The sequence below is a fragment of the Pogoniulus pusillus genome, chromosome 34 (assembly GCF_015220805.1).
Source record: "Pogoniulus pusillus isolate bPogPus1 chromosome 34, bPogPus1.pri, whole genome shotgun sequence".
NCBI lineage: Eukaryota > Metazoa > Chordata > Aves > Piciformes > Lybiidae > Pogoniulus > Pogoniulus pusillus.
This window is the reverse complement of record NC_087297.1, coordinates 996,234-1,021,439: the sequence shown is the minus strand read 5'-3', so window position 1 is coordinate 1,021,439 and position 25,206 is coordinate 996,234. Positions and strand designations below refer to the sequence as shown.

General features: G+C 52.0%; 1 protein-coding gene across 2 annotated transcripts in view; it reads left to right on the top strand.

The window, feature by feature from the left end:
* The first annotated feature begins 11,398 nt into the window (after positions 1-11,398).
* Positions 11,399-25,206, top strand: part of ABHD3 (abhydrolase domain containing 3, phospholipase) — a 28,020-nt gene continuing 14,212 nt past the window's right edge. The window contains exons 1-5 of one of the 2 annotated variants that reach the window (XM_064170821.1): positions 11,399-11,690; positions 13,168-13,331; positions 15,702-15,884; positions 17,553-17,616; positions 20,886-20,998. In XM_064170821.1, coding sequence (XP_064026891.1) covers positions 11,544-11,690; positions 13,168-13,331; positions 15,702-15,884; positions 17,553-17,616; positions 20,886-20,998 — 671 coding nt within the window. In that variant the 5' untranslated portion in view covers positions 11,399-11,543. The remainder of the gene's footprint in view (positions 11,691-13,167; positions 13,332-15,701; positions 15,885-17,552; positions 17,617-20,885; positions 20,999-25,206) is intronic. The other variant, XM_064170820.1, reaches the window with a different exon arrangement.

The following is a 25,206-nucleotide window of genomic DNA, read 5'->3' as shown; positions in this document are numbered from 1 at the left end:
GAGTCCTGGCTGTGCACACCCAAGCAATGTCTCATTGCTGCTTCTGCAGCAGAGTCCTCAGAACCTGCCCTGGGAGAGCAATGCAACTGCAGGCACTTTGGATTTGTTTGCAGATGCTTCTCCCCAGACAGAAAGCTCCCCACAGCTTGTACTAGCTTCTTACATCTGACTGAAATGAAACAAACACGTGGCAGAACTCCCCTTTGATAGCTAGGCTCTGCCTATAGTCCTGGTGTTCCCATCTGCCCTGTTCTTCTCCTCACTTTCACAGTCGTGGGTAAGTGTGAGGCTGGTGCATACCTAAGGACAACCCAGAGCACATTTTCCTTGATAGAGCTGGGTTTTAAAAGCCTTTTTGCAACCAGGAAACATATGACAGGAAAGCCAACCAAGTCTTGAGATCAGAATGAGTTAAAATAATTTTTCCAAGAAATCCTGAATTACAGACACAGAGAGAGTTCAGCAGCACTGTGTGGGCAGATACTACCCTGGAGCCTCTCTCTGTTAATCCTTTGCCTGATCACTCCTGCTCCAGCTGTCCCACAAGCCCTGACTCTCCTCTCTCCTGCTTTCTCCATCAGATGATGCACTTGCAGAAAGCAGGCATGTGTCAGCAGTTTGCTTGCAGTGGGAGAATGGACACAGCAATAGCTTAAGAAAGAACTCGTGTCCACTTCCAGCTGAAGAAACGTGCTGGGCTAGGGCCTCTTGCAGGCAGGGAAGGTCAATGTGTGGGGTGGGTTTGCACAGGTTAAATGCGTGTGGCATTTTCAGTTGCCTCCAACAAGGCTTCAGTTGCCTCTGCAAGCCTGTTCTCTTCTCTTGGTGAATGCTGAGGGTTGATCACGTCTCCTAAACTTGAATTTCCCCTCTGACTTTATCAAACAGAATGGCTACTTTACCACTCTCAAGCCAACATATGCTCCAACTCCAGGGATTTTAATCTGTCAGCCCTCACAGTGTGGAGAAAAGTTCCACCAGGGCCTTGCTACTGGACTTAGTATAAGGTTTCTTGCTTTGCATTTTAGGTCTGCAATCTAGAAATCACACTCATAAACCTCTTCAAACCTAACACCAGCAGAGGCATCGGACTAAGGGGGAGTTTGTTCTGTCCCTGATACAGGAGGAGACCACCAGGGCAGACCAGAGAGAGGTAATGCCTTAAACTGCTCCAGCAGCAGCAGCTGACACTCCTCTGCCAGAAGCTTTATTTCCCTGAGCACTGCTGCTGTAATTAAGCACTGCTGCCTGCCATGTGAGGCACTGCTAGCTTTGAACACCTCAGGTAGTCATGACAGAGCAGCTGAATCACAGGCTGGAGGAAGGCAGTGCACAGTGCTTCAGGCCTTCTTGCTTGTAATTGCACAGCCTCACTCGTATGCGTTCAGTGCAGGAATCTGGATGCACAGAAACAGCTACAGAACAAGTTCCCTTCTGGCTACCCAAAATGACATATACTGCTGACTCACACCGTCCTCCAGCTAGCAATTGCAGTCTTCCTCACTTCTCAGGGGCCAGAATGGTGCAGAATTCAGAACCAAATGGAGTCCCCTTGAACTCCTTCTTATTGTTTAGACTGTGTTGGCTTTTCGTAGCTCCAAGAGGGTAGGGCAGCCCTCAAAACACTCCTGATAAAGCCACAGGAAAGAGGAGTTTGGAAGTCATCCAGCCTGTGTCTCTGTGCATCTAAGCCAGTCCACAGAGCTCCTGACCTAAACTCTGCCTGATTGTCTTCCAGTTCTGCACAATGTTGCGCTCCAGCAGGGAACCTGAATCTAAGTATTTGCATGGACTGAAAGAGACTTGCAGAGATGTTTTTCTGGACTGTCTCATTTGAATGGGCCAGCAATGTGCCCTTGTGGCCAAGAGAGCCAAGGGCATCCTGGGGGCAGCAAGATAAGTGTGGCAACAAGGGCTAGGGATGTTCTTCTCCCCCTCTGCTCTGCTCTGCTCTGCTCTGCTCTGCTCTGCTCTGCTCTGCTCTGCTCTGCTGAGACCACAGCTGCAATATTGTGTCCAGTTCTGGGCTCCCCAGTTCAGGAGAGGCAGAGACCTGCTGGAGAGAGTCCAGCAAAGAGCCACGAGGATGAGTGGGGGACTTGAGCATCTCTCTCTGGAGAGAGACTGAGAGCCCTGGGGCTGTTCAGTCTGGAGAAGAGAAGAGATCTGATCAATGTCTATCAATATCTGAGGGGTGGGGGTCAGTGGCTGGGGCCAAGCTCTTTTGGGTGGTCCACAGCAACAAGACAAGGAGCAAAGGCTACAAACTGGACCAGAGAAGTTTCCACCTCAACATGAGGAGAAACTTCTTTGGTGTGAGGGTGGCAGAGCCCTGGAACGGGCTGCCCAGAGAGGTTGTGAAGTCTCCCTCCCTGGAGACTTTCCAAACCCACCTGGATGCATTCCTATGTGCACTACTCTGGGTGATCCTGCTTGGCCGGAGGTTGGACTCAGTGATCTCTGGAGCTCCCTTCCAACCTCTAATGTTCTGTGATTCTGTGCTGACAGCTGAAATTGCAGTGTAGGGTCTGCAACACTTAGTGCAGAATGAGGACTGTGCCTGTAGCTGGAGCCAATCTCGTGAAATGCTGCAAAAAGCAAAACTGATTGGAAAGAGAAATGTAAACTGGCTGAGTTCTGTAAGTTTGGTTACTACCTTGCACAAATCTCAAGCTCTCAGGACTTGTCACATAAAGGATAAAGTGATCAGCTCTCTAGGAGCTAAGAATAAGTATATAAGGAGCAGAGTGTAGATTTCTTTTTAAAACACAAAGGGAGGCCTTATTCATTTACATCCACCTCAGCTCAAACATTCTGCCCTCTCAGTTCAAGGCACTATATTAGAGCAGGCAGTTTTCTCAGGCATCTCTCTTTCTCTTAAAAACTGAGGGCAGTCTAGATGTTCATTTTCTGACTCTCCCCAAAAGGAGGTTCTATAATGCAGGTTTGGGTTGTTTTTTTTCTCCTGTGGCCAAAAGTATCAGGAAAATGATTAGGAAAAAAATAAGCAACTGCCTCAACTTTATAGAACCAGAGGATCATAGAACTGTCCCCGCTGGAAAAGTCCTCTAAGATCACGGAGCCCAACCATGAACCCAACCCCACCATGGCCACTGAACCCTGACCCCGAGTGCCATGGCCACAGCTGTCTGCAACACTTCCAGCCATGGGCACTCCACCACCTCCCTGGGCAGCCTCTGCCAGTCCCTGACCACTCCTGCACCAAAGACATTTTTCCTTCTCTCCAACCTAACTCTCCCCTGGCACAATATCAGGATATTTTCATCATACAATAGAATCCTAGAATCAGCCAGGTTGGAAGAGAGCTCCAAGCTCAGCCAGCCCAACCTAGCACCCAGCCCTGGCCAACCAACCAGACCATGGCACTAAGTGCCTCAGCCAGGCTTGGCTTCAACACCTCCAGGCACAGCCACTCCAGCACCTCCCTGGGCAGCCCATTCCAGTGCCAATCACTCTCTCTGCCAACAACTTTTTCCTAATATGCAGCCTGAACCTGCCCTGGCACAACTTGAGGCTGTGTCCCCTTGTTCTGTTGCTGCTTGCCTGGCAGAAGAGCCCAACCCCACCTGTCTACAGCCTCCTTTCTCTCCTTCTATCACCTGAGACTAGGGAGAAGAGCCCAAGCCCCACTTGGCTACAACCTCCTCTCAAGGGCAGTTGTAGAGAAAAATAGGCCTGGCCTCGTGGGTGGAACAACTCAACTAAGTGAGGACGAAAGCTGGCAACACTGGCAGATGAGATGGAAACCAGTGGTTTACTGGGGGGGGATAAAATAAAGCCCCAAATGTGTCACAGAACTATAAAACAAGACATGAGGGGTTGGAAGTGACCTGAAAAGATCATCCAGTCCAACCTCCCTGCCAGGTCAGGATCACCTGGAGTAGGTCACACAGGAACACATCCAGGTGGGTTTGGAGTATGTCCAGAGAAGGAGACTCCACAGCCCCCCTGGGCAGCCTGCTCCAGGGCTCTGCTCCCCTGCCCGTTATCTGTTTTAAAAGGAGAAGGCTGTAATGACCCTGCACAGAAACTCATGGTCCGGTGAGCACACCGCAGAGCCACCGGGGAAATACATTAGGTCTATTTTCTAGAGCGCGGAGAACCAGTTGGCACCTTGGGGCCGTCCCCTGCCTCTGCTCCAGCCCTAATCGCTCAGGCTCTGCTGCCATCCGGTGGTCATCCACCACAGAACTGGCAGCGCCGCAAGGAGCCCCAAGGATCAGCCAGCTCCAACCCCCCTGCCATGGGCAGGGGCACCTCATACTACATCAGGCTGCCCACAGCCACATCCAGCCTGGCCATAAACACCTCTAGGGATGAGGCTTCCACCACCTCCCTGGGCAACCTGTGCCAGCCTCTCCCCACCCTCATGAGGAAGAACTTCTCCCTAATGTCCAATCTGCATCTACCCACTTCTAATTGTGCTCCATTCACCCTGGTCCTATCACTGGCTGACACCCTAAAAAGTCACTCCCCAGCTTTTCTGTAGCCCACTTCAGACAACGAGGTCTCCTTGGAGCCTTCTCTCCAGACTGAACAGCTCCAACTCTCCTCACAGCAGAGCAGCTCCAGCCCTCTGAGCATCCTCGTGGCCCTGCTCTGGACACATTTCATCCTGTCCAGATCATTCTTGTAACAGGGGCTCCAGAACTGGATGCAGTACTCCAGGTGAGGTCTCACCAGAGCGGAGCAGAGGGGGGAATTAATGCTCCTGCTCTCCCACAGCTTTCCACTGCTTCAGCAGAGCCTCCACTCCCATTTCTTCCTGCATTTTCAGGAATCCCATGAATAATTGGCAGTGCTTTTTCTCCTGGTTTCTGCAGATGAAAACATTTTTCAGTGCAAGGCAGAAGCTGTCAAGTAGCACAGCAAATGGCCCTGGTGGGTCTGGGGTTGGTTTTTACTGTCCTGCTGGCACCCTCAGTGAAAGTTAATTAGAACATATAGATTAACCTACAGAGCCTGTGTCACTGTTTCTCTCCCTAGAGACTTCTATTTGCTACTTCTTTCCTAGGAATCATAAAATAAGAGAATGGTTTTGGTTGGAAAAGCCCTCTGAGATCAACTCCAACTGCCAACCCAGCACCACCATGGCCACCAAACCCTGTCCCCAGCTGCCACAGCCACACGTTTCTGGAACATCTCCAGGCATGGGCACACCACCACCTCCTTGGGCAGCCTCTGCCAATCCCTGATCACTCTTGCAGCAAATCAAATTTTCCTCATCTCCAATCTAACCCTCCCCGGGCACAAGTTCAGGCTATTTCCTCTCCTTCTATCACCTGAGACCAGAAAGGATTAAGAGCTGAGCAGAGACCAGTTTATAAATACACCACTTTCACTTTCCTGCTGTGAAACAGAACTAATACTACGGAGATGTGCTAAAAAGACACAGGACTATTGGGATAAAAACATCAACAACTTGGGAGGAAAATCATTTTAGGAGAAAGAAGCCCATTTTTCCCTAGCAGGAGCATGCTGGAATCTTCTGCCTTGGTAGAAGTTGTAAGTTAGACTAGGCTGAACTATTTTGAGGGGAGAGAAAACAACACAGCTATGAAGTTCTGCTCGAGGTTTTACACACAAGACATACAGGCAGGCAAGACAAAATGAGTTACAAACCCCTCTGGCAATCTGGAGCATACACACCACAATCCCGTGCACACCGACAGGAATTTCCTCCCGCAGCATTCCTCAGAGGATTACTGAATGTTCACTTCCCAGACATTTCCAAATGTTTAGCCACACACTGCAGTTTTATCTATGGGTGATGCCTAAATTTGATGATGCCCTGGCAGCAGGGACTCATTTCTTCCTGGTATTACAGTTCTTAATTGTAAAGATGGTAAAGAAAACACTTCCTTGAAACCCACAGATGTGATCAGAACCAGCCAGGTCATGTTTTCATGACAGAAAAATAAACTCCCTGCCTGGGTCATCAAGATGTTCTAGGAGTGTTCCTGACTTCTGTGCACAATGACTTCTGTTGCAGTCAGGGGGACTGCTCATGTGCCCACAGCCAAGTGCAGCTCCTGCCTGGATTACAGAGGCACTCAATATGCACTGAGAATAACATAATCTCAGTTCATGAGGGAGTGAAGAGAAGATGCACGGAAGAAAAAGACAGAGCTGCATGGAGTGTGTGGACAGCAGAAAAGAGCAGCAAAGCTGAAGAAGGGGACAGAGAGAAGCAGCTGTTCCTGATGCCACAAGCACTGAGGTTTTTGCGAGCACCAAGAGTACAAGCATAAAGAGACTGGGTTTTGCCTCTGGAACTTGAAGAGCCTCCAACGGAGAACATTTACATTGACTTCATCAATTCTCTGCTTCATTCATGCTTTAAGGAAAGAAAAACTGCAATATGCATGAGAAAGGCTTGAGGAATTCTGCTTGGATTTTCCAAATGCACTTTTTTTCCTCCTGTTCCCCTGCTGATAATACCCCTCAGGAACAGCGAGTGCCTTCTCCCCTGGGTGGATGGGAAACTTGTCAGCTGTTTTTATACACGGACCTGGAGCTTTCCCAAAATAAGTCCAACTGACACAGAGGTGTTTTTCCCAGTTTGTTAGAGGAGTGCTAAAGCTAAACAAAACAAACAAAAATAATGCAAACAAGCAGGACTTGGAATTTAAAAGTCACTTTGCCCCTCCTCAGAGCTGCTGCAGTGCCTATTGCAATCAATTCCAAGAGTGTGGCTGCAGAGAACTGTGCTGGGTCTGGCTTGCAATTACCACTGAAACATCACTAAGAACCCCCAAGCCCAAATAACCACAGAAGCATCTCCCCTGAAGGAAATAAAGATAACCAAGAACCAGCATAGCCTCCATGCTACAAATGTGAATCACACTGTGACTAACCAATGGCTTATGTCAATTATCATCTGTGCACTGCTTCAGCAAAATAAACCAGGAGACAACATGAAAGAACAATCCTGTGCCCTTTGCTTTCTGACTAATCCATAATCCATTAGTGATGGCCTGATGCAATCACTTGATGAAGCACTTAGAGAGCAGAGAGCACAGTACAAAGAGCAAGTCTGTCTGGGAACACAGGGCTGCCTCCCTCTGAAAACACACAGGCAGATCTCAAGGTACCACAGTGCCCATCTCCTTTCCTTCCCACAGGCCCAGTCTGCAACCACTAAATTGCTTGGAAGTGGCTGTAATGTGAGCAGAACAGAGCCTTTGCTTCTTTCAGCTCTGCAAAACGTGATGCAGGCCAAAGGGAGAGACTTTGAGAGACTTGAATAAAACCATGGCCAGGACTGAAGGATGTGGTGGGGAGTGCTGAAAGGCAAAGGAAGTGATTAAGATGATTGCTATGGCAGCACAGGGAGGTGTGTACACACCAGCGGCCAACCCCAAGCTCTTCTCAGCACAGCTGATTAGGTTTGGTTTGCTGTGGCATGTCACATATGCCTGTCACTGGTTATACCTCCATGAGAAATCAAGACAAGGGAGTGGTCACAGACCAGAAAATCCTTCTCATGGAATCCTAGGATGGTTTGTGTTGGAAGGGACTTTAAAGATCATCCAGCTCCAACCCCCTGCCATGGGCAGAGACACCTCCTACTAGACCAGCTTGCTCAAGACCCCACCCAACCTGGTTTTCACCGCTTCCAGGCATGCAGCCTCCACAACCTGCCTGGGCTGCCTGTTCCAGTGCCTCCTCACCCTCACGGGGAGGAACTGCTTCCTAATGTCTATCTAAATCGAGCTTCTTCCAAGACCTAACACTTAGAAAGATGTCTAGAACAGACTCAGCATCTTATTCAGGAACATTTTGCTTTCTCATCAGCCTTTGTGTCTGGATCCTTTTTTAAGCCTTTCTAGATAGCTGACCAAGTCACTGAAGTGCTGTGTGCCTCAGAAGTGAGCCTGTCCCAGCAAGAGCCATGCTTTCCACTCCTGGGTCAGGTGTGTGTGTATGCATGCACAGACCTCACCCCGCGGGCACACAGGATCACAGAAACATTCTGGTTGGCAAAGCCCCTCAGGATCACCAACTCCAACCAATAGCCCTACTCAACAAGGTTCACCCTGAGCCACAGCCCAAGGACTTTTAAACACACACCACATTTTTCCTCAGCCACTTCAGATTTTTCTTTAGTTTTTAGGCATGCCAAGGATTCTTCAGCTTAACAGGGACAGGACTTGAATGCAGGAGAACAGTCTGCTGCAAGCAACAACCAGTTTCCTGCTTCAGAAGCAGCAGGTTCCTCTGCACCCTATGGTCCCCAGTTCAGCCAGATTGGAATCTCAGAAGATTGCTGTTGATGAAGCCTGCACGTTCTCAGAACTAAGCTATCTGCTCCAGCTGCATTTATGCTCCTTCATGATAAATCCTTTTATCTGTGGTGTGCAACACACATTCCAGCCTGTCTGGACCTCAGTGTGGTTGTTCTCTGTAGGCAGAAGCAGAGGAAGTGCAGTGTTGATGACAAGAGGTTTTCCACCTGCTCACTTTTCTTCTTCTGTACCAGCTGCAGAGAAAAGAAACAAAGCCCAAATCCTCCCTGGCCTCTGCTTACCAATTGCCAGCAGCTGCAGTGTCTGTGCTCCTCTATCTCTAGAGCGCTGCAGAGCTGACTGCCTAGGGAAAATAGGAACACTTAAATGTGGGTTTGTTGGTTCTGTTCAGCTTGGAGGAGGCCCAGAGACCTTATTGTGGCCTTCCAGTATCTGAAGTGGCCTACAAGAAAGCTGGTGAAGAACTTTTTAGGGTGTCAGGCAGTGATAGGACCAGGGGGAATAGATCCAAGCTAGAGGATTTAGATTAGACCTTAGGAAGAAGTTCTTACCCATGAGGGTGGTGAGAGCCTGGCACAGATTGCCCAGGGAGGTAGTGGAAGCCTCATCCCTGGATGTGTTTAAGGCCAGGCTGGATGAGGCTCTGGGCAACCTGATGTAGTGTGAGGTGTCCCTGCCCATGGCAGGGGGGTTGGAGCTGGATGATCCTTGGGGTCCCTTCCAACCCTGACGATTCTGTGATTTTCTCTTCAGAACTTTGCAATTCACTCTTGCTAACTTCTCTTTATTCATCCATTAATTACTTTGCATTACTTCTGTTATTATGGTATAGAAGGCTCCTTAATGAAACCCCTTAGAACTGTACAAACTGCTTTGACTTGAGTTGACAAAGTTTATTTGAAAGAGCTGAAAGATTTCTGCTTGTCAGACTGAACAGTAAGACATACCCAGAGCTTCCAAACCACACAACCAAACTGGCAGTGCAGTGAGAAACAACCACCTGCCTGCAGAGTTAGGCAGCTGAGATGCTACAATGGGTTCTCCTGGTGCTTGTAGCAGCAGGACTGGAACACACTGGATTCATCACAGAAATCCCTTAGGGATCCCTCACTGTGGAGTCCCTCAGCAATCAGTCCTGGCACCAGACTTGTTCAACATCTCTGTGGGTGCCATGGACAGAGGCACTGAGTGCAGCCTCAGCAAGTTTGCTGCCCACACCAAGCTGTGTGGTGCAGCAGCCAGGCTGGAGGGCAGGATCCATCCAGAGGGACCTGGGCAGGCTGCAGAGGTGGGCACAAGCCAAGCTCAGGAGGTTCAACAAGACCAAGTGCAAGGTCCTGCAGCTGGGTCAAGGCAATGCCAAGCACCAATCCAGACTGGGCAGTGCCAGGCTGGAGAGCAGCCCTGAGGAGAGGGACTTGGGGGTGCTGGTGGACGAGAAGCTCAACAGGAGCCAGCAGTGTGCACTTGCAGCCCAGAAAGCCAAGCAGAGCCTGGGCTGCAGCAGCAGAAGTGTGGCCAGCAGGGACAGGGAGGGGATTCTCCCTCTCTGCTCTGCTGAGACCCCACCTGGAGAGTGTCCAGAGCAGGGCCAGGAGGATGCTCAGAGGCTGCAGCAGCTCTGCTGTGAGCACAGAGTGAAAGAGTTGGGGCTGTGCAGGCTGGAGCAGAGGAGGCTCCCAGGGGACCTTCTTGTGGCCTTCCAGCATCTGAAGGAGGCTTCAAAAAAAGCTGGGGAGGGACTTTTTAGGTTGTCAGGGAGTGACAGGAGCGGGGGGAATGGAGCAAAGGTGGAGGTGGGGAGAGTGAGGCTGGAGGTGAGGAGGAAGTTGTTGAGCATGAGAGTGGTGAGAGTCTGGAATGGGTTGCCCAGGGAGGTGGTTGAGGCCCCATGGCTGGAGGTGTTTAAGGCCAGGCTGGCTGAGGCTGTGTGCAGCCTGCTCTAGGGTAGGGTGTCCCTGGGCATGGCAGGGGGTTGGAGTTGGATGATGCTTGTGGTCCCTTCCAGCCCTGACTGATTCTATGATCACACAGCACCAGCATGCAGCACTTCCTCTTCTGGTGTCGAAAGGAGCTCTCCAAGATCTTTCTGTTATCAGCTGTGCTACAAGGACTTTGCCTGGGAAAAGACACAATTACTGTGTGTGGTATTCTGAACCTGAAGGGGAAAGCATCTGAGCTGGCAAACAAGTGAGGGCCTCAAGCAACACTGCATACCCCTGAGAAAGGGGCAAACAGAATTTCCCATGGAGTCAGAGAACACATCTCCTCCTCTCTGATCCTCACCATTGTCCTGTAACGGCAGTGGGAGCTGGAAAAGCAGCTGCAGGCTTCAGCCTCAAAACACTCAGAGATTGGTCATTAGGCACTGGTGGCTCTGGAAGCCTGGGTGTCCCCTCTGCCACTCCTGTGATACAGAGCTTGTGTCCTGCAGCATCACAGGATTCTTTTGGCTGGAAAAGACATCTAAGATCATTTCTGCTTCTCCAACCAAACCCTCTCCTGGCACAATTTCAGGACATTTCCTCTCCTGCTATGAACTGACAGTAGGGTGAAGGGACCAACCCCCACCTTAATGCAACCTCCTTTCAGGTCTCCCCTCAGCCTCCTCTTCTCCAGGTTAAACACTCCCAGGTCCTTCAGTTCCTCCTCACAAAGCTTATTCTCTAGAGCCTTCACCGGCTGCGTTGCCCTTCTCCGGATGCTGCACCAGCAGCAGCGCTCCCGGGCGGCTGCTGCCCGGAGTGACCGAGTCTCCACAGGCTCCTGCTCACGCCCTCGGACGGGTCGCTTTGCTGGCTGACCCCACGGCCCGGCCCCAGGGGAAGCGCTGGGGCAATGTGACACCGAAGGGGCCCCAGGCAGGCACCTGCCATCATGCAGCCCTGCGGGCCCGGCCGAGCTGCCCGCGCCTCCCGGCTCCGCTCACGACTCCCTCCGCTGCGGGCGCGGCGCTGGCAATACCGGCCCGGGCCGGCGGGCCGCTGGCGGGAGGCGGCCGGGCAGCCTGCGGCCGTCTCTGCACGGAACCGCTTCTGGCCCCTTCACGCCGCGCAGGGCCTCGGTCCGCCGCCGGCGCTCGGCAGGCCTTGGCGGGCGGTGCGGGGCGGTGCGGAGCGGTGCGGAGATGCCGTCGGCGGCGCTGTAGCACGGAGCGGTCCGCGGGCAGCGGGAGGCGGCGGCAGCTCCTCCTCCTCCTCCTGCCGCCACGCCGGGGTGTGCTTGGCCGCGGCAGGCGGGGGTGCGCTGCGCTGCCGTGCCCGCTGCCCCGCGATGGACTGGCAGGTGCTGACCAGAGAGCTGTCCCTCTACCTGGAGAGCCAGGTCCGCGTGGGGCTCTTCGGCTCCGGCGTGGGCTTGTCCCTGGTATTGGGCTTCGGCGTCGCATACGCCTGCTACTACCTCAGCAGCATCGCCAAGGTGAGCGAGAGGGCGGCGGGGCGGGCGGTCCGCAGGTGTCCCGCCAAGAGGGGCCCGTCCTGGCGGGGAGCATCTCGCCAAGGTCACCGCGACCCTACCCTGGCAGGGCGGGCGGCCAGCGCGCTTCTGGCGAGGGCAGGCAGCCTCGGCACCTGAAATGGCTGATGCGGGGCCGGGCGCTGCCCCCACCGCCGCCTTCTTAGGCCGCCCTCCTTGCGGAGGTGCCGCTCCGGGTCCCCTCTGGCGTCCCGCACAGGCCGTTCCGGCGCAGCGCCCCCGGCAGGGGCCGGCCTGAGCGGCGCCCGGCTGGGCAGGGATGGGACTCCGGCGGCTGTCGCCCCAAACGCAGCGCTGCCCGGGAAGAGTTTGGCTGGGGGCGCTGGGCTGGAAAGGGCGCTCAGGAGCCCTGCCTCCGGCACAGAAACCCGAGCGGTGCGGGGTACAGGGCAGGCGATGGAGCAGTTCGCTGCCCTTGCGCCTGCCTTCGGCGCCGCTCCGGACAGCTTTGGCGCCGCGGCTGCAGCGCTCGGAGGGCAGGAGCGCTCTAGTGCGTCTCCTCCTCGGCAGCAATTTCACGGCTAAATTAGACATTGGCGAATCGCTTAGACACAGCCTGAGCTGATCTAAAGTGGCCCCGTGGTGAGCCTGCCTCGTTGAATACTTAATCAGCTGAAAACAGGCATAGCAAAAGATTGATGAGTGCCGAGGGCGTGCGTGCGGCCACAGCCCTTCACGGAATCACAACCTTCCTCTTCGTGGGGAAAAGAGGACCTGGTTTTGGCCAGAGGAGAAAAGCTAAGGGTCAGGGGGATGTAACACTGCTGTTTAGTACATCGACTGGTCTTCTTCAAGGCATCTCTTACTGTCCTATGGATGCTTGCATGCTGGAGAGCCAGCGTGAGAGAGAAGTGTGGGAAACGTGGCTGGTAAAATGTGAGCTTTCTGGTACAGAGAGACTGCCCTGTCAGTTATGTCCAAACGGGAGCTGCAAGAACAACCTCTGTCCGCAGAGCGCTACTGGATATGAGCAACCAATGCAGTGGTGGAGCATGAGGTGGAAGAGGAGTGTCCTACCAGGCTAAAATAGCTACTGCAGGTGCACAAAGTACAGGGCTGAAGCCTCCTTTCTGTGCAGTGGAAGAGATTCAGTAAAGTCCTTCTGGCTTGCTGTGAGGCAGTGGGGTTTGGGTTTGTCAGTGGAAGAAAAAAGGCTGCTAGCAGTGCAGCTGGAACAGCGTGGGATCAGAGACAGGCAAGGGATCCCTCACCTTCAGCAGGTTTGCACCTTTCACTTGGGCCTTTTGGCATTTCATTTGGCTTTAGTTATCTCTTTAGCGTGACAGGAAGAAGCATAGCAAATGATTATAGGAGAGAAATCACTTTAGTGGGAGAAGTTTTAAGCAAGCTTTCATCTCTTGATTTATCTGTGGGTTGGTCCCATGTGAATGCCTATGCCAGGCTGTGTCTTTCTTCCTAGAAACCCCAGCTGGTGGCCAGTGACGACCGCTTCTGCCGCTTTCTGGAGGAGCATTGCCCTGTTGTGACAGAAACTTACTACCCCACGATTTGGTGCTGGGAAGGTCGGGTGCAGACACTGCTGCGTCCCTTCATCACCTCTAGACCCCAGGTGCAGTACAGGAAGTAAGTGCCTTGCTTCTGGGAAGAGACTGATGGGGCAGCTGGCAACTGGCCTTGCTCAAGCTTGTGCCCGTCTGTTTGCTTTGTGCCTGCCGTTACAACCCCACCACACACTTGGAGCTGTCTCTGCCTTGAGTTTGACGTGCAGTGGGTTTAAAAGAGCAGGCTTCCCTATTTGAGCTCAGAGAGTTTTGGAGCACTGAAGTATTGGTGACGATATAGGAACTGATGTGATTGTAAGCCCTCGGGATCACACAGTGGTTGAGGTCAGAAAGGACCTCTGAAGGTCACCTTGTCCAAATCCCCTGCCCAGGGAGGGCCATTTAGATCCATGTGCCCCAGACATTGCCCAGGTGGCTTTGTGAATATCCTTAAGGATGGCACCTCCACAACTTCTCTGGGCAGCCCATGCCAGTTCTCAGGGACAGTGGAAGAATGTTTCCTGATGTTCAAAGGGAACCTCCTGTGTTTCAGGTAGTGCCTATTGCTTCTTGGCCCAGTGATGGGCACCAGTGACAAAGGCCTGCCGCTGTCCTCTCTGCCCTTTCTTTTGGGTATTAAAATGCATTGATAAGATCCCCCTGAGCCTATTATTCTCCCAGCTAAGCAGTCCCAGCTCTCACAACCTTTCCTCATTGGAGAAATGCTCCACTCCCTTCATTATCTCTGTGGTCCTTGCCAGACTCTCCAGCATGCCTATGTCCCCCTTGTACTGGGGGCCTAGTAGTCTAGGTGTGGCCTCACTGATGCTGAGCAGAGAAGAAGGATTGCCTCGCTTGACCTGCTGCCAACGCTCCTCCTCCTCCTGGTGCAACCCAGGAGGCTGTTGGCTTTTCCTGTGTTCATGTTCATGTCCACCAGGACCCCAGCATCCTTTTCTGTCAAGCTGCTTTCCAGTCATCCAGCCCTCAGCCTGTAATGGTGTATGAAGTTGTTCTTTCCCAGTTGAAGGACTTTGCTCTTTCATGAAGTTCCTGCCAGCCCCTTTCTCCAGCCTGTTGAGGTCCCTCTGAATGGCAGCCCAGTCACCTGTTGAATCCAGTGTCTGGTGTCTGAGTGCCACCATTTAGCAGAGGCTGTACCTGCCCAGCATGTTCCGCCTTAGCCACGGCACAGCCACGCTCAGCCTTCTCTGGGGATTTTCAGAGTAACTGCTCCTGTGGGGTTTGTCTTGTGTTCTTTGATGCCTAAGTTCCAAGAGGGGAAAAACCTCACATTTAGTGTTTGTCCTTAGCTGATCTTGCTCACACAGAAATGAGACTCAGTCTGGCAAGTGAGGCACTTGGCACAGGAGCTAAGGAGAAGTGCTTTTCTGTGCCGGAACCTGGATGCAGCACAAGTTGTTTCAGCTCTCTTTGCATGGTAGAATAGATTTAGCATTTAGCAGCTTCCCTTAGTAACTAGGGAACATTTCAGTTGTATGGCCATGCCCACTTGTTCTAGCCCTCCTTCTATGCTCTCTGTTTCAAGGTTTGTGAGGGAAGAAACAGAGTTTCATGGGGCAGTGCTTCTTTTGCACCATTTGAGAGAGCGTTGGCAGTACACACCAGCAGTGCATCAGCTTCCCAGTACTGAAAAAGGGCAGAGCTGAGGTAATGAGTCCCACAAGGCTGATGAGTTTTGAAATCTGCTGGAGCTGCTATCAGTACTTTCAGTTGAAAAATCAAATGCAAGTTAGGCTGACATTTTAGTAGCTCCTGCACCAATTCTCCCCTTACAGTGTGTTGATTGCCAGGAAGAGGGATCACAGGATCACAGGATCACAGGGTGTTAGGGTTGGGTGATGCTGTGTGCATCTTAAAAAAAGAGTTAAACCTTCTTCTCATTATTTAATGCATTCTTAGCTTCTTGGGATATCAGACATTTGTTGCACTCTTAAGATGTGTGGTTTAAGTCTGCATTCTTAGTGATGCTCGGGGAGGTAGAGGGCGAAGGATGCGCAGTGTGTGTCTGTATTAAAGCATGACCAAGTGCCAGCCGTGATCCATGCTGCGTGTCTGGAGAAAGAGGCAGAAATGTGCTGTGTCACACGTGGCCCAGTGGTGCCATCAAAGGATTCTCAGATGATCCAGAGGATGCCTATGTAAAACAGAAGGCAATGCCAACCCCCCACAGTTGTTAAAAGGTTGCAGAACATCAGCAGCAGTTCATGGACAGGCAGCTTGCCATTGCCTGGGAAGAGGATTTACTCCTCACACTGAGGGTGCTGGCTCAGGTCAGCTGCAGGCATGGCTGCCTCTGATGGTGAGCACACAAATACACCTACCAGTTGGCACTTGGAGCTCTGTATCTCTAGTGACACCTGCTCATCTGTGCTCCACAAGCACTCCACTTCCCAGCCTAACCAGTGTTGTCTTGCCATGTGCCTTTCAGTGAGCTCATTAAAACAGCAGATGGAGGACAGATTTCCCTGGACTGGTTTGATAATAATGGCAGCTTATGTTATCCGGATGCCAGCACAAGACCCACGGTCCTGCTGCTGCCTGGCCTGACGGGAACGAGCAAGGAATCCTACATCCTTCACATGATCCATCAGAGCAGAACGCTGGGATACAGGTGCTGTCGTCTGCTGCCGCTTCTAATGACACCAGGCCTGAGTATGCCTATGTATGAGGTGTGCCTTCCTAAGGCAAATGAGATCTAAAAGCATTAGCTCATGTAAGAAAGTATTAGTAGTAATAACAATAATAGTAGTAGAGTTATGTAACAGGGCTGCCTACAGATGTGCCTGGGAGAGTGCAGAGACAGGAAGCTGAGTCTGCACAGGCCTTTGCTGCTGCTTCTGGTTAGAATATCAGCATTTGTCTTACCTCTGCACTTCCCAGAGGAGTTTGTGTTCAGTTCCAAGCAGACCCATGCGGATGTGTTGCTGGCAGCTGGCCTCAGGTCAGCTCCTGAATGCCAAAACTGCTTGATTCAGCAGCCTCGGATTTGTGAGCGCAGAAAGGAGAGCTCTTGGCTGCGGGTGGTTGAGGAAGAGGTTTGTCACCTCTTAACTGTCTGTTGTTAGGGCCTCTGGGCAGAGTTGGGTAAAATAAGTGGATTAGTGGATGTGTAGATTCCTTTACAAAATCATGTTGCTGCTACTGTGCTTCAAAAGCAGCTGTTACTGCTCTAGGAGCTGTGTCTGCGGTGTTGCATTTGGTCTGTGCAGATTGGCTTCTGATACTGACTCTAATCAGTTCTTCAGATATGTGTAAATGAGCTTTTATCTACATGTCTGCCTATCTCTTCCCTGCTTGGAGGTTTGGAGAACTGCTTCACTAAATTAGGAAAGTAAAGAAGCACTCTGACTGTTCCAAGTACTTTTAAATTAAGTCACTTTAAAGCTTACCAATAAAAACCAGCAGAAGAGGGAAGCCCTCAAGCCAAGAGCTAGTTACTCACTGTTCCTGGCTGTAGTATTCCTGAAAGAAATATCTGGGTTTGGTCACCTAAGGAGCATTAAAAAGGAGAAGTTTAGGTCAGATTTCAGTAGAAGACTCTCACTGTATTGATAGACAGCACCATTTGAGAAAGATACTGAAATAAGTGAGTTTTCCTGGCTCTGCTGAACCTGGAGCTGCCTGGATTATTTCCTAGAACGCCTGCAGTGAGGTGGTAGCAGAGTAATGGAAAAATCAGGTGTGCAAGAAAGCTTGGGCCCTTGAGCTGTGGTAGAAAATTCAGACTCCCACCAGCAGAGAGAGAAGAGACACTTCTGCTATGCCAGACCAAAAACCTCATCCCCAAGAACCTGCAGCTGAGGTGCAGCTGTTGCTGGAATTCTGATTGAGCTCATTGCTGTTCAGTACTCTGGAGGCTGTCTGTGAGGTGCTCTTTCAGAGCAAGGCTTTAGGCTCAGCCCTGCCCTAGCAGAGTTTGTGGCTCTGATTGACCAGCAGAAAGGGCAGGCCATGCAAGTGGCATCATCAGCTCAACCTCAGGCTCTCATCCTGCAATCTGACCTTGGCCATCACAGATCTCTGACCTCACTGAGCTCCATTTTGCTATAAAGGTGGCTCCACACAGGTCAGCTTATAGGCCCTGTAGGGCTGTAAGGACTGATGTGCTGAGCTCATTCCTAGAGCTGGCTCCTTTTGCCTTCTGCGTTTTCATTCTCCGTGTGTTGCTCTCTTGCACTGCAGTCAGCACACTGCAGTCAGCACACTGCAGTCAGCACACTGCAGTCAGCACACTGCAGTCAGCAATGTGTCTAATGGAGTTTCTGGTCTCAATTTTCAGATGCGTGGTTTTCAACAACCGAGGGATTGCTGGTGAGGAGCTCTTGGTAAGGAAGACTGCTCAGGTACCCCTCACCTGGGAGCATTATGTGGAATCACTGGTGGCCGTTGGTGCAGCTGGGAGAAACTCACAGGATATGTTGGCAATGCAGAGGAGGGACTCAGGGAGTCATCTGGGGGATCAGCCATGCCCCAGTATTTGTTTGGCCAACTGCTCAGCACACACTGAGTGTGAACATTTCATTTAGGAAATATGTGAAATTAATCTGTAACATCAAAATTCACTGATTCATTTCATGGAATGAGTTGGGTTGGAAGGGACCTTAGAGATCATCCAGTTCCAGCCCCCTGCCATGGGCAGGGACACCTCCCACCAGCCTCAAGCCTCATCCACTCTGGCCTTGAACACCTCCAGACAGGGGACATCCACAGCCTCTCTGGACAACCTGTGCCAGTGTCTCACCACCCTCACTGCAAACAATTTCTTCCTCATCTCCACTCTCACTCTCCCCTTTCCCAGCTCACAGCCATTGTCCCTCATCCTGTCACTTCCAGCCCTCATCACAAGTCCCTCCCCAGCTCTCCTGCAGCCCCTTCAGGCACTGGAAGGCTGCATTAAGTTCTCCCTGGAGCGTTCTCTTCTCCAGGCTGAACAGCCTCAACTCTCCCAGCCTGTCCCCACAGGGAGCTTCTCCAGCCCTCTGAGCATCTTGGTGGCCTCCCCTGTCCCTTCTCCAGCAGCCTCAGGTCCTTCTTGTGCTGGGGGCCCCAGAGCTGGAGGCAGTGCTGCAGGTGAGTCCTGAGCACAGCAGAGCAGAGGGACAGAATCCCCTCCCTGTGCTGCTGCTCTCCCTGCTCTGGCTGCAGCCAGCACACAGCTGGCTCTGGGCTGCCAGTGCTGGCTCCTGGGGAGTTTTTAATCAGGTGACACCCCCAAGGCCTTCTCCAGACTGCTCTCAGCCACTCTTTACACTTTCACTTCAGAAAATACCCTGGTACCTAAAATGCTGAAGTGCTCTTCAGTCCATGCAATTTTCTCCCACCTCTTTAGCACAGAAAGGTGAACAGAAACAATCATCATCACTTTCCCAGTTGCCAGTGTGACTTTAAAACAGATTTTCACCTTGCTAAAAGGTTGTGTCTTTACAGCTGATCCGTGTGGTGTGCTGCTGAATCACTGCAGCAGAGCCACATCCACAAGTTACATGTCTTCGTGTGTTTCTCCTAGCAGTTATGACACAAATACAGCCACAAAAAGCCCTTTTTTGTCTCTGGGACAGACATGTCACGTTGGCTTAGTGATGATTTGCAGCTCCACAAACGAGGAAGCCTTGAAGCTAAGTGTTCTCTCCAGCAAGGGACAGGGCATGATGAAATATTGCTGAATAAGCTTTGTTTCCTGAGATGCATTTTCATTGACAGTTGTGCAGCTGGAATAGATGTGCATAGTAGTGAGTATTGTTCTGCAGTTTTTAATCCTCTGGTTTCAAACTTGCAATAGCTCAGGCTCTTTGCCCATGGTCAGATGAAGCATTTCAATGCAAACATTGCCACCTTAAGAGTAGTTTTCTGCATACTTTGGGAGATGGATCTACAAAGCAGTTTTGTGGCACACAAAGTCCTTATTGATGAAGTTCTGAATCGTTAAGAGAAAAGAGCTCTTGTTTGGCTGTATTGTGTGTGTGTTTTACCCTAATCAGCTTTACATCTCTAAGCTTTGCAAGCTCTTGCTGTGAAGCAAACCAGCTGAAGTTACATTTTCTGCAAAGGTGTTTCTCCTGTTTAATATCAAATCCCCAGTTTGTGAGTCTGAAGCAGAGCTGAGCACCACAGCAGAAATCAGGAAGGGAGTTCTTTTTCTGCCTTCTATTTGAGAGAATCAGCTTTAAGATGCTGTTCTGGTTTGTTACTGGAATTTACTGTGGATCTTGGCTATGGAATCATCAGCTAGTGGAATGGTCACAGCAAAGGTGAGCTTCACACAGTGAGCAGCCAGACACTCAAGTGTCAGGAATGGGGCTGGAACTCGCTGATCTCTAAGGTCCCTTTGAGCCCAAACCGTTCTGTGGTTCAAACTGAAGTGACAATGCAGGGTAGCTCTAGGAACTTTCCACCCAGTACACTTTTGGTTAGAATACATTAGACCCTAGACCCAAAAAAATGAACTTCTTTTTGCTTGTCAAGCTGACAATTTGCTGTGAACAAAGCACACTCACAGCGTTTGCAATTAATGGGCTGTAAAGCAGGGAAGAGTCATTCGGTGGGGCAGAACTGCAAGTGCAGCATGAGCAGAAACCAAGGATGCTTTCACTTTTAGTCACCCAGATTTAGGGTTTACTTCATTTTCTGATCTGTGGCTTCAACTTCTCCATGCTCTTGGTAAATGTGTTTAATTAGTTTCATGCAATCAGATTTGCTAAAATTGCCCACAAATCTCCAGGCTGTTTAAGTGAAAGCAGTTAAGAGCCCCAGCCCTGTAAAACACTTCATTGCCTCAGGTAAGAGGTAAGATCAAGGCACTTATCCCTAAGTACTTCCATGTTTGGTTCCAATGTTTCTACTGAATTTTGGCGGGGCAGCTACTGCCTGTAGCTGAGCCAAGGTCACTAACATGTTCTGTTACTGTACCTAAAAGGACTTCTCCCCCTTACTCTGCTCCAGAAGGTCTCCCACACCGTGGCCTGCGGCAGCTGTCTGCAGGGAGGCTCCAAAGCTGTGCTTATCCTTCAAAAGGGAGGGGGTTACAACTCCCAGTGATGCCAGTAAAAGTCATTCAAGTCTCAAGACACGAAGAGATGCTGGAGGCAGACAGAGGAGGGCTGATAACTGTGTCCCGTTGCTTTAGTCACTGGGAGGGTTTGGTGAGCGAGGTGAATGGCACTGGGGGGTTTGTTTGCTTTCCCTGGGTGCAGAAGCAAAGGCTGGCCACTTCAGATGCCAGCTGACAGAGCTTGCACTGGGATGTGGGCGAAGCTGCTAGCACTGCCGTGACACCTTTCTTTCCTGTGTCCCCATGTCCTCAGGGTGCTTTTCAGATACCAGTGCCCGTCAGGCTCTGGCTGCTTCAGCTCTGCTCTGCCTTCAGACTTCAGCCGATGGCCTGCAGCGTGCAGATACTGAGATACTTAGCACCTGGTTTATTCTGCAGCGATAAGGAGGAGAGCTGCCTGCCCCCCTCCTCTGCCGGGCCCTGGGTCCCTCTCTGCCGTGCGGTGCAGCTCCATGATCAATGCTAAATTTAGCTGCTTACATAAGGGGTCGCCGCCGGAGCGCTCTGTCCTCGCAGCCTCATGCCAAAGCTGATGATGGCATTTCTCCCTCTGACTCCTTACAGACACCAAGGACTTACTGTGCAGCTAACACCGAGGATTTAGAGGCTGTTATTGACCACGTGCACAGCCTGCACCCCTCAGCCCCGTTCATGGCAGCCGGCGTCTCCATGGGAGGGTAAGGCCTGACGCAACGCAAGCCTCAGCTTGGCTCTGGTGGCACAGTGGGGATGCTGTAGCCTGATTGCCACTTAGTGCTCTGCAGTCATAGAATCAAAAGCTCATCCAGTGCCAACCCCCTGCCATGGGCAGGGACACCTCCCACCAGCACTGCTTGCTCAAGAGCCTCGTCCAGCCTGGCCTGGAACACCTCCAGGGAGGGGACATCCACAGCCTCCCTGTGCCAGTGTCTCACCACCCTCACTGCAAAGAATTTCTCCCTCATCTCCAGTCTCACTCTTCCCTCTGCCAGCTCAAAGCCATTGTCCCTCATCCTGTCACTCCCAGCCCTTGTCAAAAGTCCCTCCCCAGCTCTCCTGGAGCCCCTTCAGGTACTGGCAGGCTGCTCTAAGGTCTCCTTGCAGCCTTCTCTTCTCCTGTCTGAACAGCCCCAACTCTCCCAACCTGTCCTCACAGGGGAGCTTCTCCAGCCCTCTGAGCATCTTGGTGGCCTCCTGTGAACCCTCTCCAGCAGCTTCAGGTCCAGTGGTGCAGGTGAGGTCTGAGCAGAGCAGAGGGGCAGAATCCCCTCCCTGTGCTGCTGCTCTCCCTGCTCTGGCTGCAGCCAGCACACAGCTGGCTCTGGGCTGCCAGTGACCAGTGCTGGCTGCTAGGCACTCTGGCACCAACTGACACCCCCAAGTGCTTCTCCTTCAGCCTGCTCTCAGCCACTCCTCACCCAGCCTGGACTCACTCCACACTTGAGAAAGCAGTGCCTTCCTTACAGTGCTTACTGAACTGCACCTAACTTTGATTCTTTAGAAAGAGACTTTTAGGAATGTAGCATCTTGGAGGCTTTTAGCTCTGTGTCAGGGAAGGTTGACGTTGGCCAGCATGTGATAGTTGTGAGGTGGAGAAAGGCAAGACACTGACAGGCAGATGGAGAGCCAAACAAGTGGGCAATGCAATCTTAGGAAAGTATGGAGGCTGTCTTTGGAGCAGAGGGATCAAGAACAGGAAGAAGGGCTCACACATCATGTTTCTTAGCAGGCTCTGCAAGTGACAAGTTGTCAGTGTTTGGGCTCTGCCATGTGTGGGCAGGTGAAGCTGGCAGAGCTGCCTTTGCTCTGTCTGGCTCAGAAGCAGGTAGTGCTGTTGTTGAAAGTGGAAGGGGTTGCAGAGCCTGTGGTGCTCAGACTTGCTGTATCCTGGCTCCTCTCCAGAGAGCACAGCCAGGACACACCATGGAAGCATAGCTGCTTAGCAAAATCACAGCTGGAAGCTAGGAGCAAGGCTCAGACAGCCTCTGCAAGGGGACAGCTTCCATTAGGAACGCTGCAGACATGAGACTTCCCTTCTGTGGGGCAGCTGGACCCCAAGCATTGCCATTCCTCTGCTAGTGACTTGCAGGAGCTTTGGGACAGATACAGATCTGCTCAAGCAATGCAGCTAGTGCTAAATAAAGAAGTTCCTGGAAGCCTTTAAATCAGGCCAGTCTTCTAACATTCGTGTTGCTGGTGCCTGTCTTCACTGTGCAGATATTCACATCTCCCCAGCATGTCGGTGCCTGCCTTGCTGGGAAGCCCACAGTTTGGCACAGTACTCCAGACACAGTCTCCTAAGAGCCAAATACAGGGCAACAGTCTGCCCTAGGCCTGCTTGTTCTGCCCTCAGAGCAGAGCACAGGATGCCATTAGATGTCTTCATTGCTGCAGGGTGCATTGCTGAGCATGCTCAGGCTGCCCAAGGCTTTTCCAGCACAGTGCTGCCTGGGCAGGGACTTTATCCCAGCAGCCCCTTCCACCTTCAGGATAGTTCCTTCCTGAACTGTTTTTGTTCCTTGCTATGGTCTTCAGCTGCTCTTGCTCAGCTTCCTGCTCAGCACAATGTGCCACACTGGTGCCTGATGTTCAGCTAAGGGCAGCCAGTTCCAGACCCTTCCTTTTGCCCATCAGGCAGACATGGGATGCTGCCAAGCAGACCCCTGACCAAACTAAAGCCAACTCTGCAGTGTTGTAATTCTACCACTTACCTTCCCCACACACTTGTGATCTTCAAAGTCTGCCATCACAAAATCCCAGCAGCCAAGACTGCTCTGCACCTTCCTGGGCCTGGCAGCTTTTCCCCTCCATGTGAGCAGCAGGTCCATAAAACATTCTCGCTGTTGGATCACTGCTCACATATCAAAAGGTTGTGTTCAGCACTCTTCAGTCTGCTTGTGCCTTGCTGTGTTGTTCCAGCTGGTGTTAGGATTGATACAGTTCACTGTGCCCAGTGCTTGTGAAGCTTCTTCCAGCTCTCAAAGACTTGGGTTCTGTAATCCTCTTGACCAGGAGGTTTATAGCAGACACCTCCATGGTACTCTCTTTGTTGGCTTCCTGTCTGATTTTGTAGAATCACAGAATGACTTCAGTTGGAGGAGAGCTTGGAGAGAGCTCATCCAGTCCAGCCATCCTCTAACTCTACCAAGGCTGGGGCTAAACCATGGCCCTCAGCACCACAGCTCTGCCTCTTCAAAACACCCCCAGGGATGGGCATTCAGTCACCTCCCTGGGCAGCCTGTGCCAGTGTTTGAGAACCCTTTCAGGGAAGAAGTTGCTTCTGGTGCTAAACCTAAACCTCCCCCGGGACAACTTGAGGCCATCCAGTGAGACACAGACAGATTGGAGATCTGGGCACAGAGCAGCCAAGTGAGGCTCAACAAGGACAAGTGCAGAGTCCTGCCCCTGGGGAGGAACAAAAAACTGCTCCAGTCCAGGCTGGGAGGTGACTGCTGGAGAGCAGCTCTATGGAGAGGGACCTGGGAGTGCTGGTGGAGAGCATCCATGGGCAGCAATGTGCCCTGGGGGCCAAGAAAGCCAGTGGGGTCCTGGGGGGCATTCAGCAGAGTGTGTCCAGCAGATCAAGGGAGGTTCTCCTCCCCCTCTACTCTGCCCTGCTGAGACCTCATCTTGAGTAGTGCCTTCAGTTTTGGGCTCCCTAGCTGAGGAGGGACAGGGATGTTCTAGAGAGGGTCCAGCAGAGGGCTACAAGGATGCTGAGGGGACTGGAGCAGTGCCTGGTGAGGAGAGGCTGAGGGACCTGGGGCTGCTTAGTCTGGAGAAGTCTGAGAGCTGACCTTATCAATGCTTATCAATATGTAAAGGTGAGTGCCAGGAGGCTGGAGCTAGGCTGTGCTAGGTGATGCCCAGTGCCAGGACAAAGGGCAGTGGGTGGAAGCTGAGGCATAGGAAGTTTCATTTAAACATGAGGAGGATTTTTTTCCCCTTGAGGGTGCCAGAGCTCTGGCACAGGCTGCCCAGGGGGGCTGTGGAGTCTCCCTCTCTGGAGATATCCAAGACCTGCCTGGATGTGTTCTGTGTGACCTGCTCTGGGTGATGCTGCTCTGGCAGGGGGTTGGACTGGATGAACTTTGGAGGTCCCTTCCAGCCCCTGACATTCTGTGATTCTATGACCTGGAGCTTTTTAGTCTGGAGAAGACTGAGAGGGGATTGAATCAATGTCTATAACTCTCTGAGGGCTGGAGGCCAGGGGCGGGGGCAGGCTCTGCTCACTGCTCCCTGGGACAGGACAAGCAGCAATGGATGGAAGCTGCAGCACAGGAGGTTCCAGCTCAGCACAAGGGAGAACTTCTTGACTGGAAGGGTCCCAGAGCCTGGCACAGGCTGCCCAGAGAGGTTGTGGAGTCTCCTTCTCTGGAGCCTTTCCAGGCCTGTCTGGATGTGTTCCTGTGTGCCCTGAGCTAGATCGTGTGGTCCTGCTCTGGCAGGGGGGTTGGACTTGATGCTCTCTTTGGGTCCCTTCCAACCCCTGACATCCTCTGAGCCTGTGTTCCCTTCTCCAGTCACCTGATGCTAGGGAGCAGAGCCCAACCCCCACCTGCCTGCAGCCTCCTCTCAGGGAGCTGCAGAGAGCAATGAGCTCTGCCCTCAACTTCCTCTGCTCCACACTAACCCCCCCAAGTTCTCTTAGCTGCTCCTTCCCAGCCCTGTTCTCCAGACCCTTCCCCAGCTCTGTTGCCTTTCTCTGGACCTGCTCCAGCCCTTCAGTGTCCTTCTTAGAGTGAGGGTCCCAGAACTGAACCCAGCACTCAAGCTGTGGCCTCACCAGAGCTGAGTACAAAGGCACAATCCCTGCCCTGCTTCTGCTGGCCACACCATTGCTGATCCAGGCCAGGCTGCTGGTGCCCTTCTTGGCCAACTAGGCACACCCTGGCTCACCTTCAGC